The sequence below is a fragment of the Cercospora kikuchii genome, assembly GCF_019650295.1.
Source record: "Cercospora kikuchii DNA, contig_00005, whole genome shotgun sequence".
In the NCBI taxonomy this organism is placed as follows: Eukaryota; Fungi; Ascomycota; class Dothideomycetes; order Mycosphaerellales; family Mycosphaerellaceae; genus Cercospora; species Cercospora kikuchii.
This window is the reverse complement of record NW_025408586.1, coordinates 1,976,644-1,996,436: the sequence shown is the minus strand read 5'-3', so window position 1 is coordinate 1,996,436 and position 19,793 is coordinate 1,976,644. Positions and strand designations below refer to the sequence as shown.

General features: G+C 54.0%; 5 protein-coding genes across 5 annotated transcripts; 2 read left to right on the top strand and 3 right to left on the bottom strand.

Moving 5' to 3' along the window:
* Positions 1-1,669: 1,669 nt before the first annotated feature.
* CKM354_000854800 (uncharacterized protein) lies at positions 1,670-2,930 on the bottom strand (the record flags this gene model as incomplete). Its single annotated transcript, XM_044803928.1, has 3 exons — positions 1,670-2,541; positions 2,629-2,820; positions 2,900-2,930. 3 exons carry the CDS (start codon positions 2,928-2,930, stop codon positions 1,670-1,672), a joined length of 1,095 nt encoding a protein of 364 aa, XP_044659863.1.
* Positions 2,931-3,330: 400 nt separating this feature from the next.
* CKM354_000854700 (1-phosphatidylinositol 4-kinase) lies at positions 3,331-6,422 on the bottom strand (the record flags this gene model as incomplete). The annotated part of the gene is made up of 3 exons (XM_044803927.1): positions 3,331-6,048; positions 6,101-6,287; positions 6,343-6,422. 3 exons carry the CDS (start codon positions 6,420-6,422, stop codon positions 3,331-3,333), a joined length of 2,985 nt encoding a protein of 994 aa, XP_044659862.1.
* Positions 6,423-7,399: 977 nt separating this feature from the next.
* CKM354_000854600 (uncharacterized protein) lies at positions 7,400-8,416 on the top strand (the record flags this gene model as incomplete). Its single annotated transcript, XM_044803926.1, has 1 exon — positions 7,400-8,416. The coding sequence occupies one exon, from the start codon at positions 7,400-7,402 to the stop codon at positions 8,414-8,416; it is 1,017 nt and encodes a 338-aa protein (XP_044659861.1).
* Positions 8,417-9,225: 809 nt separating this feature from the next.
* CKM354_000854500 (uncharacterized protein) lies at positions 9,226-16,455 on the top strand (the record flags this gene model as incomplete). Its single annotated transcript, XM_044803925.1, has 1 exon — positions 9,226-16,455. The coding sequence occupies one exon, from the start codon at positions 9,226-9,228 to the stop codon at positions 16,453-16,455; it is 7,230 nt and encodes a 2,409-aa protein (XP_044659860.1).
* A 450-nt stretch (positions 16,456-16,905) lies between these two features.
* CKM354_000854400 (uncharacterized protein) lies at positions 16,906-18,657 on the bottom strand (the record flags this gene model as incomplete). The annotated part of the gene is made up of 5 exons (XM_044803924.1): positions 16,906-17,168; positions 17,232-17,526; positions 17,619-17,947; positions 18,000-18,177; positions 18,283-18,657. 5 exons carry the CDS (start codon positions 18,655-18,657, stop codon positions 16,906-16,908), a joined length of 1,440 nt encoding a protein of 479 aa, XP_044659859.1.
* Between the last annotated feature and the right edge of the window lie 1,136 nt (positions 18,658-19,793).

The window sequence follows — 19,793 nt, the reverse complement described above, 5'->3', positions numbered from 1 at the left end:
TCAATGCAGTTCTGTCCTGCCCTCTGCGAATGCCTCGGCCGCGCGATCCACCGAGCGGAGCGCGCCCTCATGATTGCAACAAACCGTCTGCGCATACTTTCTCGCGCACCGCCGAAGCTCCAGGATGGCGTGTTTCGTGCAGGTGAAGTTCAGGTACCAGAAACCTAAAGCGACCGTTGCCAACCTTGAGCTTGCTTGCACCTCACACGCGCCGGTCGTGGCTCAAGCTCCAGCGAGCCGGCCGACGCCGTGTCCTTCACGGACCGAACTGCGCTCCTCGGCCGCCTCTCTCATCAGCGCCTGCGCCCATGGCACGCCTCAGGCCCGCCAGCAGCAATCTCGCTCGACGCACCGCTGGGCACACCGCTCGACGTGCCTCGCCCTCGAACTGACTCCTCTCCGACCTGTACAGTCGCCCCGCCGCCGAATCCGTGGTGGAGCCAGCGGCATGGTTCGTCCGAGCTGCTGCTGCACTTGCACGACGCAGCGACATCAACAGGAAGCACACATCCCGACAATGCTCCCTGCTGGACCACTGCGCATGGATGCTGTCTGACGACGGAGCCGCACCGCGCTGCTTCATCCTGATCCCACTGAGACCGCAGGCGTGTAGCGAATTCTCCGGACACCTTGCACCTTTCGCGCCCATCCCGCCATCGCGCAACATCCAGCTGGGCAGCTTCTGCAAGGAACGCCTCTCGGTTATCATGTCGGTGCCACAGATGTGATCATTACAGCTTGTCCTCGTCGCACCGAACTCCAAAAGCCAGAACTGCCTGCAGCTGCTAGTGCCACCACGGCTTTCGAAACACGACATGCAACACGTTGACCAGCCCACTTGCTCGTTCGAAACGACCTTCAGCGCTCGAGCCTTGCTGACACTGCACCAACATACCTTCTACGACCGGAGGCATCGCGAAACAGCCGCACCCCAAGTGCAGCCACCCTCAGGACGGCTGGCAGGCGCACTCCAGCCACAGCCGACCTTCTGACCTTCTAGCGCTGCCTGCAGGTCCCAGTTCCAGTTCTTCGCTGCACCTACCGCACCCGGCACACTGGCTCGCCGATGCAACCATTATGCTTCGCAGTGCGGTGCAAACTGCCCGGGGAGCATTGTTACCGCATACTTCCTCGCACGCAAGGGTTCTGCTCTGAAGCACCAAGTCAGGCCTACCACGCAGCAAACAACGTGGTGCCACGCGCAATCTTGTCCCTTTCGGCGGGTCCGATGTCAAATCTGTGATTGGACTCAGATCGTCCAGCACGCGCTGAGTGAGATGCTGTGGTATTGAGGGTGGTGGAACTCCTTGCTGCTCACAACGTGATGTCCACTACCTCGGAACATGTGGCGGCGAAAGCGCTAGCGCTATTGTATGCGCGAGATGCAAGCCCCTGCGGCTGCACGCACACCTTCGCGGAACGAAGGGAAACGCTTGTGAAGATGTACAGCAGGTGAGCAACGCGTGTCCACACACGCATCAAAGACACCACTCCTCCGGAGCTATGCAAAGTCATGCATAGCTTTTCAGCAGACTGTGTGGTCTGCACTTAAAATGAGTGAGTCGATTTTGCAGCTATCTGAAGCGGGATCTGTAACAAGCAACAGCCAGCATAGGTGAGTTTGTACCATACGGAGCTGGGTTGTCTCACGGGCTTGTTGACAGAACCCTTAACGCTCTCCAGCAGCGACCGTGGCATGTCCAGGCCGGACGCCTCGTCTCCTCGCCTCATCTTCCACAGCCCTTGGGATGTCATCCTTCAAAGTCACGCCTTCAGGCTTCCAACTCAGGAGCTCTTTCCCACGCTTGGCTCTCGACCTCGAATTAGCACCCCACAGCAAATGCCCAGCGGGCGTCCTCTCCGCCGCATCCTCAGCTGTAATAGACCTCACCTCAGCACTGTCGATCAGTTTCTGCTTCTTCATCTCATCTGCAACCAATTGCGAGATTTCACCCCACACATGCTCTCCATTCTCGCAGAAATAATAGCCCTCTGCGCCCCACACTGCAGGCTTACCCGGCCATTCCTTCGTCGATCCACCGGCGGCAGCTTCTTCTACAAGCTTCAGATACAAGGCTGAAAGATCGTGTACGTGAATATGTCCCCAGTATGTCTTCCCTTCATTCACCTTAGGAACATACCCTCCCTCCAATGAAGTCCGAATCAATTCCGGGACTTGATGAGATCGCTGATTATCCGGTCCTCTACCTGGTCCATAAATACATGGCGGAGAGACAATAGCAGTTTTCACACGATCTGCTAGATTCTTTCCCGCTTCCAGCACGATCTTATCGATTTTGCGATGAGGCGCATCATCTGGCAGAGACGTGACATCGGAGACGGTTTCGAGATCGTCGTAGATTTTCTCGCGGAATTGAGAGCCGAAAATGGAATTATTGCTCTTTCCTTCTCGCATGTCCTCCCACATCAGAAGGCCTGTGCCGGAGGTATGGATGTAGAAACCTGGAGAAGGAGTGCCATGGCTTGAGAGGCCTTTGATGATGGCTTCGGCTGAAGGGGCATGGTCTGCGTTTGCGAAGTCTTCAACAAGTCAGTCTCAGTCATCTGGCGGGAGCTCGACGCCAATTTGAGCTGCCAGAGAACACAGAAAGGAAATGAACGACTCACGACAAACTATATCCGCAGCTTTAGCTTCTTGTTCGATTAATTCCACGCTATCGAGATCTCCGTATACGAGCTTGACGCTGGCATATTGGGAGGCGACTTTTGCGCCTTTGTCGCTGTTGCGAACGAGAGCTGTGATTTCGTATTCGGGATGAGCAGTTGCGATTGCGTAGAGGGCGTCGCCTCCGATGTAGCCTGGTTTCGGCGCGATGTGAGGTTAGTTATGCCTTTCCTGCACTTTGTAGGATTGGGGGATGTTCAAAGGGGATGGTACCTGTTGCGCCTGTTACGAAGATTTTGACCATTCTGTTGTTGGGTTCAGGGAATTTATGGTGTGGAAAAGGTCGAGCTCCGATCGTTCTATGTGTTGCTTTAATCAGCCACGATGCAGCAAGAAAGTGGTTTGGAGTGACGTCGATCATTGGGAGGTGGAGGGGCACAAAAGCGGTTCAGATGCCCACCTCTCGCCAGGGACCACAAGCTGTGAAGGAGACTCTTGACAAAGAGAAGTGCCAGAAGAGTGTGAAATGTAACTCGCATGCTTCTCGATATAACTTGAGTGCATTCTCTCTCCCCTCCACTTCCCAAATGCTCCAAATATTCTCCCCGCCTAAAACTCCTACTTGATGCATGCTGCTGCCGCTCCATAAATTCTGCTGCGCATTGGTGCTCAATCACCGCGAGACCTCTATCGCTCTTGCCCATTCAGTAAATGCCTTGCGTCCTGTACTGGAAAGTATCATATAATCTCGTGTAGTAGCTCCCGATACTTTTGTTCACGAGTTCTTCCACCAAATCTCTAGCCTCCTCTTTGCTCTTCTCAAGCGCAAATCTCGCACGTAGTGCACTCACGACGTTCACCAGACCTCCTCCGTAGCAAGCCATCTTGCTTTCGCGGCCCATGAGCTCGACCAAGGTGATGAGTCGTTCCGCCTCTCGTCGCAATGCCTGGAAAGCGTCTTTCATGAGCTCTTTGAAGCGGCTGAATGCCTCGCTGTCCGGCCCGCCAAGCACTTCCACATACTCGAGAGTCAGCTTGAACGGAGCGGCCTCGAAGCCCATGTTGCCCGGGGAATTCGACAGCATGAACCCAAAATCGATATGTACAACGTGGCCTTCGGAATCGATGAGAATGTTGCCGTTGTGTCGATCCTTCAGCTGCAAGATGTAGCTTATAATGCTGTATGCCGCCAAACTACGGGTGAAGCAGTCGAGCGCTTTGACATACGCGGGTGAGTCGGGAGAACCAAAAGTCTTGCTGTAATGGTCTTGCAGTGTTGCAATTCGCTTTTTAGGGTTCGTGCCAGCGGCGATACCTGCGATCGTGAGAGATCGCTTGATGGAATGCAACGAGACTGCATTAGTGATGGTCTCAATCAGGCCCGAACTTTCACCGGTGACCAGAATGCGCATGTTCTTCACCCACACGTCCACATTGTGCTCGGCGAAGATTCTGTCGCAGACAGCAATCAGCTGGCATGCGAACGCTTCTTGCCGTAGATCTGCGCCGGTCTTCACAATCACGGAGACGAGATCCCACTGCTTGACCCAGCCATATGGTGATGATCGACGAATGCGCTCTTTCTTCTGTTCCCAGGCTTCTCCGAACATTGCTGCGCTCGGGTCGTCTCTGTCGCCTTTGCGCTGGATACCACCAGTCATGGCGTCGTTTTCCATGCGGGCAGCTCCTTTGCCAGTGTTTACCAGATCAGCGTCAGTTTGATCTTCCAAGGATGCAGCGAGATCTTCTGCTTCGGCCTTCGCGGTGCCCGCCTTAGCCATGATGGTGTCGAAGCTTGGTCCTTGATCCTCCGCGAGAAAGCTTTGCTCCTCGAGCGATTGCATGCTCGCGATGATCTTGGCTCGGATGGCTGCAACTTCCGCTTTGGGTCGCTTCGCCGCGCTCAAGTCAAGTTGTGCAAGCATTTGCGATGCTGTTCGCATGTGATCAGCGAGGGCAGAAACGTCAGCCTGGGTTGCATTTTGTGGTCGGAATGGAGATGCACGGTCGGAGCTATTGGGCCTTGCAGTTGTCAACCCTTCGGAGTTCCGGGGCGTCGCAACGCTCGCCGCTGTTGAAATGGTGCTGACGCCACTCGACAGACGCGGAGGCTCTCTTGAGCCTCCTTGTATCCCGCGAGGACGAGGACTGTTCGTGCCAGACCTTGGTGTATCGTCCAAGTCTTGAAGGAGGGCCGTACTTGACAGGTCACCACTTGTAGGCTCCAGCACGCTGTCAACTTTGACCTCGTCTTGTGGCGATGTGATCGCTGCTTGCCGCGCAGCATCAGTTGTATCGAAGAGTCTGCGCTTCTGCTTGCCTCGGTCCGACAGAATCTTGGATAAGAGCTCCTGATTCTGCTGACTTTCGGGGTCGAAATCGAAGTCCTCTCGAATCACTTCTAGCATCAGCAGGTATGGTACCTTCTCAGCGCTATTGAGGCTGGTTGCTTCTGCAGGGTTGAGACGCACGATGCGGTGATGCTTGCTTCGACTCGCCGATCCTCCCAGCAGGGTTGCTGGGCACAAGAAAGGTATATCAACCTCTGTCGGAAGGTCCTGAGCGATTAGACCTAGCTCAGCACGCAAGGCGCTCAATCGGGCAGGCTTTGGGACTGATACCAGACGATTCGAAATGCCTTCCAGAGCAGTGAGAAATTGGCTCTGGTTTCGGAAATAGTTCTGCCGCAGCATTCGGACTTTCTGGCTTCTCGACATTGTAGATGGCGTTGAGGGGCGCAAATTCTGTGAGTGCCGCCGGGTGATCTCTCCTAATCGCCTTGGGACACCAGGAGACGCCGGGAGACTCATGCCGACACTTACTTTCCGGCGATCTTGCTTCTTATCTGGCAACGAAGCACTGCTGACCAGGCCCTCAGCGTTCATGCCGAGGGCGAGTGAATGTCGTGCAGGATTTCCTGCGGACACGTGCCGCGTACTATTCGATCGTGGCTCCTGGGGCAGCGCTGGAGTGTTGGGCGTCGAAGATGAAGGCATGTTCCCATTGACCTGTATATCTTGTGGCCTTCGCGACTTTCGTCTCGGCGGCTCTTTCCCGTCGCCCGTTCCAGGTCTGCTGCGTCTCACGGTGCTTGCGCCAACTGTCGCGCTTCTACTTAATGTAGGCGTAGCCGGTGATAGTTCGCTTGCGCCTTCCTCGATCGGCCGAGGTCTCCTCGCTTGCGCGATCGCAAGCGGTCCAGCGTGTTGTGGCAGAAGAGGTAGTCCAACTCCCGCCAGAACCAGACTCGAAAGAACAGTGACTGGCAGTACATTTTCCTTTATACGTGCTCTTCGCAGAGGCTCGCCCCCTCCAAATACGATGCTTTGCACTTTGTTGTACATGCGGCGACAGGTCTGGAAAGCGTGGGAAGAGGGTTGGCTGGATAAGTCGTGCAAATACGTCTGGAACAGCCAGAATGTCTCGAGACCGGGTCAGCGCCATACCCTGGTATAGTCCGCATCTTTCACCTACCAGCAACGCGCCATTGACAGACTCCTCGCACAGATCTACGAGGAACTCCTCCAGCGCCATTGATTCATTGTCGATCGAGATGACCAGGTGGCATAGCTGTGGGAGAAAGAACTCAATCTCCTCGTAGCTGAAGCCTCGCAGCTTCGAACAGAGAACATAGTGAATACCAACGTGCTCGGCGTAGCGACTGCGTCCCGGTCAGCGCGTGTGTCCCTGAACGGACGCATCGATCGAGTCCTCACGCAAGGTATGAAACGGTGAGCGAAGGGTCTCTGTTGAAGTGCTCGGACTGGATGAACCGCTCAAGAAGGTTCCAACTCATGAAGACTGTCTCATTAGGTAGACAGGTGCGGGTGTGGGCCAGGTGTATCTCATCTTCCGATTTCCATCAGAGTCGGTGACAGGTGGCTCGCAGCGGGTTGCGATCGCGCGCTGCGTGGGGCTCGGACGGAGGGACAATCTCGTTTCGACCGCTCGAGGAGGACTGCGAGTGTGCGCGGCGGGGTCGTCGTTGCGTCTCGAGGATTCCAGTATGTACAGAGAGTTGAGAATATGTTGCACGGGGAATTAGCTCCACGCACGCATTGATCGAGGACATGCCTTGCAGCTGGGGCACGCTGCCAAGCGGGCTGTTCGGAGCTGCCATCTTCTCTCCTGCGGCGATTGTCCGCGTTCCGTGCACCTCATCTGCCTCCTGACCACGTCTAAAGTTGTGACACTTTTTTGCCTGAATACGCCGTCTGATACAGTATGGCTTTCGTGTTCAGCGGAAAGGGCCATAAAAGTCGATGGATCCGGAGCCACTGCTGATGGCCACGCTGAGGCGTGGAGCCTCGCCATCAGATGTGCGAAATGGAGAAGAAATGCCAATTTCACGGGTCAGGACGAGGGAACTGTCGATACCGCTCGCACTGCGGTACGAGATGATGCGAGACTACTTCATGAGCGGGCGCCGCTCGCATGGAGCGATGAGGAGCACTTTGCTGGCTACGTCCTCGATAATTGTAGATGAACACTTTAGCATTGCCGGCTGATCATGCTCCCAGATGACCACCGCACCTCACTCGCATCTGTAGGTCACTTCGTGGTGCTGACTAAAAATGCTGGAATGGACAGCAATGATTGAAGTCGCGGCGTTCGGTCTCCCGTCATGTGGCGACGTTTGCTTCACTTGCTCGTTGCTCTGCAGCGGACTCAACAGACTTCTGCGCGCCCAGCGCTTCCTCAGTCACGGCCATACCCCTCGTCGCACACTCGTCCTTCGTCCTCCCACTGTCAATCAGTGGCACGTCTGTCAAGATGGTGTATCGCGAAGACGGCGACGAGCTCGAGCCTGCAAGCGTCTCCTCGAAAACTGGCGGCGCCGTTCAGCAACAGTTGAAGTCGATCGCGACACGCAGAACTAGAACACAGTCGACGACATATTGTCTGTGCAAAGGCCCGGAGTCTCTGTTCATGATTCAGTGCAATGGCTGCGCTGACTGGTTCCACTACTCGTGCGTTGGTCTCCAACCTGCTGATCCGCCGAAAATAAAGCAATACTTCTGTCCAACCTGCTATCGGACCGGAGTTGGCCAATCCACGTGGTACGGCGGAGCAGTACTCACGAAGCATCAGAATAAGCGGGTCAATGAACGGCTGCTGCGGCTAGACACTGCTAAGGAAGCGGCCAACAGTGGTGTTCAGAGCCGCGTCCGCCCCCTCGACGCAACCGTCCGCCGCCTGAGATACCAGCAGAGACGCGAGCTTTACGTGAGGAAGCATTTCAACGGCCAGCTCATGACGATGGACGGTATACCGATCACGTTGGACCCTCCACACAACGCACCTCTCCCAGCACTCGAACATGCGACTCCAAGAATCTTCACTTCGTCGAGAGCTCCAATGCAACCTTCCATGAAAGGCCAGTACCGCACTGGAATCAACAACAAGCCTTTCGGCGGCGACAGATCTCTGCCATCGTCGACATATAATCCCAGCGGTCCGCAGCTGGCAATGTCTGTGCATGATTCCCTTCAAAAGAGCGTACCATCGAGCATTCACGGAATGGATCGCCAGCTACCGGCAGACATACTGCAGCCCACGTTTGTTGCAGAGAAGCAATCTTCGCAGACGCCGTCTGCCAGTGCCAAGGCGAATCGAGACAAGATGGAAGACAACCCCGTATCACTTGCGCAACCGAAACACAACATCGAGGAGACAGCGAGTGGTTCTGACATGAAGTTCAGTAAGCCAGGCAAGAAGGACAAGCCACGCAAAAGCTTAGTGGTGAGATTGAAGTTCGGCGGAAGTAGGGCAGGGATGCAAATGGAATAGTCGTACAAGGCTATCACCGGCAGTGCCAAGAGTGTGTGCGGGATGCTGTATGGCATAGGTCAAGATGTTGGTTCGCGATGGACCGCGGGCGAGCATAGAGGAAGCATGATATACAGAAAGCGAAGCGGGCACTTGTCAGAGCTACGTGCTCTGCCGAGAGACTGGAGTACTTCTTCTCTGTTCGTACCTATGCTCGAAAAGTGTAGATGTTCCTGTATTTACATTTCGCAGTTTCTCGAATAGTTTGTGTCAGAAGGATATGCTTACATTCTTGCGAAGCACTATACAGCTGTTCTTCTTGCCATCTATACTTGGTTCCGCCGCCTCATTCACCTGGTGGCGGCAAACATTGTGACATATTCAAATTCACCCTTGCCTTGCCCTGCACGTGAACGCGAAAAGAGCCAAAGGCGAGTGGCTGACTCAGCCACACTTGTAGGGTCTAAGGGCCCCGCACCTGCCGCCAAGCCCACCGTTTTCCCGCTGCATCCTTGAGCTTCAGCACTGACTTTGAGCATCAACGCGTAGAGGCGCGACGACCGACGCGATCTACTAAAAAAGATTATTCGCTTTCTGCTGTGAATACGATTGCTTCACGGGGAGTTTGGGCGTTCTGGTTCAGGAGCGCACAAACAGTCAGCCACGGCTGAACGCGCAATCAGGCTGCCGTCGTCGCACAAAAGAACGTGCCCTTTCGTCACGAATCTCGCTGATCGGCGCCACCACACCTACCGCGACTTCATCGACTGCGCTTTCTCCAACGATCATGCAGGGCTCAGCCCAGTGATTGCTGCCGCGCTTATTCCACCATGACCGCTGCCGTCAACGGCGACTGGAGTCGCGACCACCTCGCTGACGCAAATCCCGACCTCACGCGCAAGCGACAACGACTAAGTGAAGAGGTCGAAGCTTCACCGAACCCTAGCGACGACAGTGTGGTCGTCGAGGCACTCCCACCAGACGAGATCGATCTCGTTAATAACATCAGCAGTGCCATCGAGTTGCAGGATGACAACAACATGGAACTTTTCAGCAGCACCTTGCATCTAGACCCGATCCAGCCAACCATCCGCCCTATTGATCAGGTCAACTTTTTGATTAACACCGTCAACGAAGCGGAGAGCAATCTGTCACCAATCTTTTTCGACCGTCTTGGGACATGGCTAGACAACCATGTCACACAAGTTTCTCCCGACAGCTCTGACGTCCGTGAGAGGTACTTGGATGATGCCGACTTCTTCTCTCAACTGGGAGTACTCTGTTTCAGCATTTTCCAACGGCAAGGGGATCTGTTTCCGGAGGACGAAGTCACGCGCTACGAACTCGATGCATTGGGTCGTAGCGTCCAGCGATTCACAGAAGCGACAGTGGCACTTGCCCATCGACTGGTGTCATGCCTCCCCAGTGCATTCGATTCTGCTGTTTCGAGGAGAGACTCTGCACAGACAACGAAGACTCGCCACCACGTGCCCATGCTCTGTTGGGTTCAAGTCCTCGCGCAGACAGTGACTTTGCACGGTGCCTTCTCTTTGCGAGCATATTGCCACACCAAGCTGGGATTTGATGCGAAGGTGCAGGCAGAACAATGGAGGCGAGACTTCTACCCGGCGACACTGACAGCGTTGTCACAACTCTTGCACGGATTGTCTCAGCACGATCGCGAGATCGACAACTCATGGCCAGTCATGGACGCGATTCTTCGCATCGCCCATGCGCTCGATTTGACAGTCAGCAAAGACATCGATCGCCTTCTAGCCACATGCCATTTGACATTACTTCCTCTTGTGTGTGCCAAGCATTCACGAGCTCTTCCGGAGTATTTTCATCAGCTGCTTGTCGAAGTTTCGCAAAAGTTGCTCGCAGTCATGATACGATCAGCAGATGAAGAGGGCATCTTCAACCTCTATCGACAATATGTGAGGAGCGATCACGATGGGCTCCTTGCCGAGCACCGCCGGGAAGACGAGTCGCTGGCCCAGTTGAAGGACGTGAGCGAGCACAATGAGGATATCTTGAGGGAGCTGATAGTGACCTCGTGGGCCCTGCAAGCGTATCGATCTTACGTCTTCAGCGACATCATGGACGTGCGGAGTAACGGCTTGACACTGCTGAGCGCGCGCTTACGGCACATTTTCCATGAGTACAAAGTCGCCAACGGTGGAGTCGATCACCCCGTGCCACAATACGCATCGCGTTTCCTTCGGACGAACGACTTCACAAAATACATCTTTGGGCCAGATTCCCACGCGAGCTTGGTCAAGCATAGTCAGGACGTTATTGGCTTTCTCGCCGTGACGAACGCATACACGGAGTTCGAGACCGATATAATATGGAATTCTTGCACCAATAGCGTCGAGGGAGAGTTCGCAAAAGCCGCTTTTATGATCTTGACCGACGTCTCCAAGTATTTGGGCTTCGACAACCTGTTGTACTTGGCGAAAAAGTACACCACCACAGAGCCGATCAAGCTGGGTCAGGATGTGGTCGAGTCTCTCACAGAACTATTTCAAAAAGTTCAGGTCAAAGCCGATTCGGAATCGGGTAGCTGTCAGCGGCTCGCGACCGCATTCATAAGCATCGACATCATGATGCGCGTGGATGCTACAAACCGAACCGCATTATCAGCTCATTTAAGGCAGACGGCTAAATTGGAGCTCTTGCGCTTCACAAAATCACCTCAGTCCGATGCCGAAGATCGAGTCGAGATTTTCCGCCGCTGCATCCCGCATATCGTCGAGTCCACAAGGTACGCCACGACTTGCATTGAGATCGTGGTGATGTTCTTGCATGATGACAGATCTGAGGAAGAGGTTCGAGGTCTCCTTGGTCTTCTCTCTGTCGAAGCCGCGGTCGATGAAATGGTGCGGTATGTGTCAGAGAATCGCATAACTTCGGTCACTCAGTTGCAGACCTACGATGTGGGCGCCATGGACGGAAGGCTTGAATTGCTTATTCGGCTCCTTCAAAGCGCTGGCTCAAAGCCGAATGAGGGACTGTCCAAACTTATCTTCGAATACACCATTGGTGACCTGGCGATCTGCAATGCTGCACGCGAACGAGCATGGCGCGCATTTGCTCGAGATACGCCTGTGGCCCGCCAATTACTCACGCAGTGGCTTCGGACTGAGGTCATGGATCTCTCGCCGCGGTACACCACGCAAGCTTTGCTTGATCACTTGTGTCACAAGTTGCAAGTGTGGCTGCAGCGTGAACAAGCAGATGAAGAGTTCTCTCAGATACTGGACCTCACAACCTGGATGAAGCTGGTACAGGTCGCTGAAAGTCCATGGCATGTGTCCGCGATCGCTCAAGAACTAATCTGCCAAGTACTCTTCATCCTGCCAAGGGGTGGCGTCAGCAAGAGCTCGATCCTTGCATGTCATACCAAATTCGCCGAGCGACAGATTGGCAAGGCATGCGAGCAGTCCGCGAGAGCAGCTTTGCCTGAGCATAAGGAAGGTGTCGCGGATGTGACTGGCAAAATTGGTCTTCTTCAGGCTGTACTCAACGGCAGCAAGCAACATGCTGATCTGTACGACGGCACACTGAATCCAGAACTTTGCCTCGACGGTGATGCCCAGGGCAGCATTGTTCAATACACACTGGAAGTTCAGGGCTATGGACACCATCATCCACGTGTGGTGAGCGTGCGTGCAAATGCTGAGACTAAAGTGTCTGAGCTGCTTTCCAGGCTACCTGACATCACAGGGGCTGCATCTCATCGCATGATTGTGGCAGGCCACGAGATTGCTTTAGAAGGCCGGGCAGACAGCCTGTTGTCAGATCTTGGTGTACAGATCTCAGGTGTGATTGCTATCAGCCCCAAGCATAGCATTTTGAGTGATGTTGGCAAATTGTTGACATGCACAGGAGCGATTGAGCAGCAAGTTCTGGAGCACCACGACGAGTTGGAAAAGCTCCTGGATGCGGCAGAGCCGATCGCGGCGAAGGTCTTTGGGCTGCTTATCAGCATTCCAATTCCCAAGCATATCCGCACGAAGCTGTGCTCCGAACAGGTTTCTGCATCCGTCCTTTTCCCTCCTGAGTCCCGATGGAGAACCATGTTCTACCTCAACACGATTGAGCGACATTTGAAAGATCTGGCCCGGCTAGGCGTTGCTGATGAGGCTTTTGTTGTTCATGGTATCGCGATGCTGATCAATACCCTTGAGCACCACTCGCTTCCTGAGCAGGAAGCAATCTGTGTACAGATCATGCGCATCTTAACCGCGTTCCTGCGGGAGAGGCCTTCAGCGCCAACAATCGAAACACTCATTGATGAGCCGGTGCATTTTGCTACATGCATTATTCGTATCTGCGAGTATGCTGTTTCAACACCACAAGAACAAGTCCGGGCCCGACATGAGCTGATCAAGGGCGCATTCGAGCTCTTGCAGGAAATTTGTCGACGGCAGCCGCTGGCCTGGCAAAAGTTCACGGAAGACGTCTACGTGACCGAACTGCATGCTAAAATTCTCTTTCACGATGATATCGAGCTGTCTGCGTGTGCCGCGGCCCTCGTCAAGAACTTCAGCATTGACCAAAGCACCCCTGATGCTGCCATCGAGTTCTACACTAAGGTTGTGCTGGACATACTGCCGCGAGCTCTGTCTCACGGCGATCGTGCAAAGCAGTTCTTCGATCTTGCCACTCAGCTGTTGCTCAACAATTCGAAGCTGTGGACCGACGAAACAAGTGCTCGAGAAATCACGAAATCGTTGCTCGACACGATGTGGGAATACGAGCATGCCGAGTCCGAGGACCTTCCTATTCTTGATATGGTCGTGACTGGATTGTTTGGACTTATCAAGGAATCTATCAGCATTCTGCGCAGTTTCAAGAAGCCCTTGGAGTTGCCGGGACTGGCTGCAGAGATATTCTCACAATTCTTATTCGCGGATGACGCTCAACACGACGCGGACGGCTCTCCCCGGACCTCCAATGCAGGCTCGATCGAGTTTACATCACGGCAACTATATCATCCACAGTCTCGTCACGAAGCCTATGAGCTCCTCAGAACAGTCTGTGTGACCAAGGAAGACTTTCAAGAACTGCTGCGCGCCATGGATAAGCCTCTTCAGGCAACACGCAACAGTCCTGCCGACCGATTTCCAGGGCGCAAGGATTATTTGCGCCCACCCGCTCAGTGCTCCGGTCTGACAAATCTAGGCCAGACATGCTATATGAATTCTCTTCTGCAGCAGTTGTTCGCCAACGTCAAATTTCGCCAGTTCATATTCGATACGCCGACTGACAACATGAGACCGAGCCAGCAGATCCTGCTTCAAGAACTGAAAAGCCTCTTTGCTTGGATGCAGAACAGCGCCGACCCAGTGGCATCCACATCTAAACTCGCCATCGCACTTGGCACTGAGGTCGGCTCGCAAGAGGACGTGCACGGCTTCTACGAGGACTTCCTGAGCAAGCTCGAGCTCGAGATGCCTAATCAAACCGCGAAGAAGGCTTTGGCAGAATTCTATACCGGGAAGTTGATCACCCAGATCAAGGGCGAATGTAACCACGTCTCTCCACGGACGGAGTCCTTTGTGGATCTGCCTATTGTAGTCAAGAACAAGAAGGATCTCGCTGAGACTCTTGACGAGCTTGTCCAGGGTGAGCCGATGCAGGGTACCAATCAGTATCGGTGCCAATCCTGCGATCCAGATGGCGATGGACGTCTTGTCAATGCCATGAGAAGGAGTTGTCCAGATGTGATACCTGACAACCTGACATTCTGTCTGAAGCGTTTCGAATTCGACCCCATCAATGGCGTTGAAACCAAGGTCAACGATCGCTTTGAATTCCCTCAGACCATTGATATGTCCAAGTATCATCATGCATACCTCGACAATCCCGAAACAAGCGTAGACGAAGATCTCTTCGAGCTTGTGGGTGTCATTGTGCACATGGGAACCAACGGCTTCGGACACTATTGGTCATACACTCTCCTGCGCAACACTGGAATTCCTGGCTCGCGGACTTGGATCAAGCTCGAAGACAGGAACGTGACGACTTGTCAAGACGGCTTAGCACAGGTGCAGCACGAGTGCTTTGGCGGTCTCAGATTCAACAGCGGCAATGAGCGCTCGGACAATGCATATGTGTTGTTCTATGAACGTAAGCGTGTCCTCGAGGAACAAATTGCTTTACCATTCATCTCTCTTGACCCCGTGTCACAAGCTGTGCTTCCGCCGCGGGTAGCCTTCGATAACGATCTGGAGGACGAAATCCGCAAGCACAATGCGATGTGCCATCGAAACGCCCATTTGTTTGACGCGGACTTCGCAGCGCTCATGGAATGGATTTTGGCGCAAAGTAAGCTGTCTGGCTTCGTAGCGCCATCGGGCGACTCGCCCAGCCCTGAAGCTTCATCCGACGCGGGCTCCGACAATGAAAAGGCTGAAGATGGCGAGCAGCAGCAGTCGCATGAGACTCGCGAAGAGACACCTCTCGACGACTTCACGAAGGCACTGAGCAATGTCAGCACGACTTTCATCCAGCGTATCGCCTCTTGCGATCCAACGCCGGTCAAGAAACTGAACATGTGCTTCAATGGGCTCTACGCAATGTTCCCCGACAATCCGAAGCTGGTTGACTGTGTGCTCCGGGACCTTGTGAAAGACACTTGGTTCTGGGGCATCCTTGGCAGCGGTAAGAAGGCTGCCAGGGCCACGATCCAGTCCTTCTTGTACCGTGCGCTGTCCAAAGTGCGAGGGCACGATCGGGCGTGTCATGATTTTGTAGTGAGTCAGCTTAGAAATCTGCACGCATACTACATTCACAGGCCCGAATCTGTCGTGGCACTGGACTGGTCCGACTACCTGTCCTTTGCAGGCTCGTTGGCAGCGATCGGACCTTCGGACACTGCTGCAATGCTGGATTGCGGTTACTGGATTTGGGCGTTCGAGATGATCCGTCTGCCTTTCGACAAGGCAACGAGAGCTAAATACCCGGGGCTATTTGATCAGATACTTACACTTCCCGAGAAGATGGCCGCTGTGTACCAATTTCTTCTGAGTTTTGTTGAGAACCACCTCGAGACACTCGATATCAACAACTTCAGCCCAGGCACGGAGCCACATGTCGTTCAGAATGGCAAGACACTGTTGAAGGAACGCGAGCTTGCCCTCCTGGCACAGACTTCTGGCGTCTCTCACGTGTTCACGTGGCTCCGCGCTGCCAGATATGCGGAGGTTACCAACAGTGGAAGCTGGAAAGACTTCGCGCCGGGTAAATTGCTTGGGGCCCTTGTTGGCCCGAATGCTAGCCCGGAGCTTTACGGCGCTACTCGAAACAGCTTGATGCAGCATATCGACAGTGAGGAGGAGCAGTTTAGTGCGCTGCTGAGCCTGGCAATGCACTTCTGCACGAACACTGAATCGCAAAACGATGCTCAAATAGTGTTCGCGGCGGTAGCTAGAGTTACGCCGGCCTGGGAAGGCTCCGAAGGAGAGCTTCTTCAAATATTGCCCTCGGCGATGGAAGAGATTCCGACTGTGGTTCTGATGACACTCGATTTGTGGGTCAAACACCTCTTGCTCATCAAGGCGAGCGGCGTCCGCGAACCCACAGCGAACTTTGTCGTCCAGAACGTCTACGACCGGAACCCGGACCTCACAGAGCCGGATGTGGTTACCGTACATGCGCGACTCGCTGCCCAGCTTGTCCGGGAAGGCGGACTTGAGATGCAGCTCGCGTATGATGAGGGCCGTTCTCGCGCACGCTTTGAGAGCATAATCCACGTTTACCAGTACATCGCGCCGTACTTGGAAAGCTTCAGAACCCAGGTGGCCGACGAAATCTCCGCCGGCAACGGAAGTTCGCTGCCATTGGACCTCAGAATAGAGTGGGAGAGGGCACAGCAGACATTGGCAATGCTTGAGGATCTGGGCTCTCTCGTTGCGCAATGGGAATCAGAGACGACGGGATCGGCACTTCCTTCTGGTGTCATCAGATCGAGAGAGGAAGACTCCGACGAGTACGAAAGTGACGACGAAGATGCCGAAGATGGTTGGGACAGCAGCAGCGACCTTGCTTAGAAAGCTGCCGAATCCGCTTCTTGGACTGATCAGGAGAAGATGGATCATGTTGCGAAGTTTGGCAATCTGAGCCCTTTTCATGCTTCAGCGCTCAGCCGTGTGTAGAAAAAGGATTACGACGTGGAACGACAGTGTAACATAGCAAGGTCAAACAGCAGCCTTGGAACGATGAGATGTATTGGTAGAGATTCATGAGACATGAATGAAATAGACAATTGGTCCTCATTTTTTTTGTGCCTGTCGTGGTCTTCGTGTGAAATTTTTCGTCTGACCTGAGACTATAACGTGTAATCTTCTCTCGTCTTAAACCGTGGCGACTTCCGAATGCAACTGCCTCTGAGTGCAACCGCAGGTCGCTAAGCAAATCGGGAAAGCTTCTCATGGATCGAGAACCGATCTAATGAGGCGCTTGCACTCAGAGGTAGGTGCAATCAGAGGTATCTGCGGTTATCATGCACAAGTCTTGCTTGTCATTTTGACGACGAACGCACCGCGCTCAATCGTGTTGACGAAAATGTAGCCTGACTTGAAGTAGGCATAACTGCTCCATGTTCCCAAGAACTCTATCTGGCCGCCTCCTGTCTGGTTGTCGTCTTCAGGGTAGATGTCGAAGAAACCTGCCTCGCAAACGCTCTTTCCTGTGGGGTCGCTTGGGATGGAGCGGACATCGAAGACACGGACGCCTGCGCCGTAGGATGATTGGTATGAGTAGCCTGTGGTATAAGAGTCAGCCACTGCTTTCTGGCTCGGGCACATGCCACTGCGAGCGGGCTTACCATCAATAACATATTGGTTGTGGTCAATCGCGCGGTGACGCATCTGGTAGTTTCCAGTAATCTTTGGGTTGCGGAGGTCACGAATGTCAACAATGTATGTCGTGGCGAACCCGTTGGCAGAGACGCCTGTTCTCTCGAGCTCGTCGATCTCGTCGTCCATGACAATGTACTGCTGATTGTTGCGGTCGAGGACCGAGCCTTGGTGTACATATCGCGCACCCGGGTAGGTCACTTTGCTAATGATATTTGTAACGTTGGCCTTGTTTGAGACGTCGTACACGGTGAGGGTGTCCTCCTGTAGAGGCTGTCAGAATGTATTCTTGTCTTTGAACAATAAAAAAAAAGAAGACGTCAAGGGGACGGGAAGGAGAAGGGGAGGCAACGCACATTGTACGCATAGCAAATGTCCTTTCCAGTATAGCGAGTGTCTGGGCCGCGGTATACAAGGCATTCGGCGTCGTGGACGTATCCGTCGCCTGCTGCGCAACCCAGGGACCGTGGGCTTGCCGGGTTGGTCATGTCGAAGAAGGCGAAGCCACTACGGCAGACATCAGTGCGAGGGAGTGCTCCGACAGCAGCGAAGTACTGTTTCTCCTCGTTGATGACCACGTTGTGGGCTCGGCCGGTCGGCAACAGAGTTCGGGTCCACGAAGTCAAATCCGCCTGAGTGAATTGACGCGGCGATGCTGGGTTAATGTTGAGCAGTTTTCGCATGTCTTTGGAAGAAAATTAGCAAGCTGCGATAAATTTTGGTTCTAGCAATCTTACCAAAGATCTGAATGCCATGATTCTGGGCCTCGCTACCGATCACCATATAATTCTTGTAGGAGCGGATCTCGCGCCACTCCGAGCCCACAGAGTATGCAGGCAGGCGACCAAGATACAACATCTTGCCATCGCGGTTGATCTCGACGAAGGCTGTGCCTCCAAACTGGCCGATGGCTACCTGAAATGCCCTATATCAGCACTTGCGATCGGAATGGACCAACATTCGACCGAAGGGCCGCGAACTAGAGGAGACATATTGAACGTGCAAGACTGCTTTACTTACAAATTCTCGTCCATCTGTGTTCGTCCAACCCCACGACGATGAACCCTCCCCGCGGGTGTCGCCCAACGTGTCGTGGCTAAGAAAGTGGTAGAGGTCCATATTCTGGCATCGAAAGGTGTTTGCAGCACCACCTGGGCTAGCCACTGCACGACCATTGACGCATTTGGTGTAGCCAAGCTCCGGATACTGTGCAGAGGCGAAGACGCCTGCCTCTTCTGCCTTCTTCCATGATTCCAGTTTTCGTTCTCGAAGACTCATGTGAACTTCACCAGAAACGTATTCTTCTTTCGAGAACGACTCTCTGCCCTGGCCGAGAATGAGATTGCCCACGGCCGTGCTGGCCATGGCTGACGCAAGCCATACTAGACGGACCATGATTGAATGCAACGACAAATTGAAAGAAGAGAAGGGGACTGGAAAGAGCAAGAGGCGAACCGCTCTGCCTGAAACTGGAAGTGTCGTAGGATCAGATGAAACCCAGATGTCTGTGGAGGCTAGACATATTTATCGCTATGGCAGTACACATGTCCGTCATCGCTGGGACCCAGAGTCCAGCGAGCTCTAACCTGCTGTGGGAGGTGGCAATGCGACGCTATGGTGGCTATCAGGTAGCCACCACGAAGCGAGACGACCAGCCAGTACCAGCCAAAAGGCGTAACATGCCCAGGAAATGTTCATCTTCGATATCCACGGGTGCCCTCCCAGAAAACGACGTATGCTATTGTCCTTCCTCATCCAGTAGATTGCAGCAGATCAACTCGTGTAGATGGTGACCTTACTGGCTGGCGTGAAAGTAGTGTATGCATACCAAGAGGTCAGAGGTCAGCCACAGCTCGGGCCAAGCGTTGAACTTCGCCAGTTCGCCGTTGCAAGCCGTTCGCGGCCTACGAATGATACACGAGAGATAAGGTGCCAAGAGTTTGCACGTTTCACAAGATTCTGTGAGCGCTTCTTCTTTGCAACATCGGTGTTTGGTGTGTAGTGGCGGCTAAAGTCCCTCTGATCGGCATGGCCTGGCTGCGTGACAGACCAGATATGTACTCAATACGGGCCAGGTTTATAGTTTTGCGAAGCGACAACGAGGACTGCAGTAACGGACCTTCCTAAGAGCCGCCTGCCCTTTTCGGCCTGTCGACGCTTCTGGTGCTTGAGCCCGTCTGGTCGGGCAGCGCGGCGAAGACTCCACGCTCGTGGGCATAGTCGTGCAGATGCCAGCCAATGAAGACTCCAGCGGATATATTGATGATGCTCCGCAGTCTGATGAGTCCGAACAGCATGGTGAGAGTCTGGATCGGTGGGAGAGATGTAACGGATTGATGATGGTGCTGGTGGTTGAAAGAGCGCCGCAGATCACAGATGGTTGTCGCGTGCTGCCAAGACCGTCAACCTCGTGACGTGCAAGCTTCGCGCCACCACGACGATCACTTCACGCAAAACACTAGCTGGAACAATATTCCTCCGCCACACGATACGATCGTCGAGCGCGATGCTCTCCCTCCCAAGGCACGGAA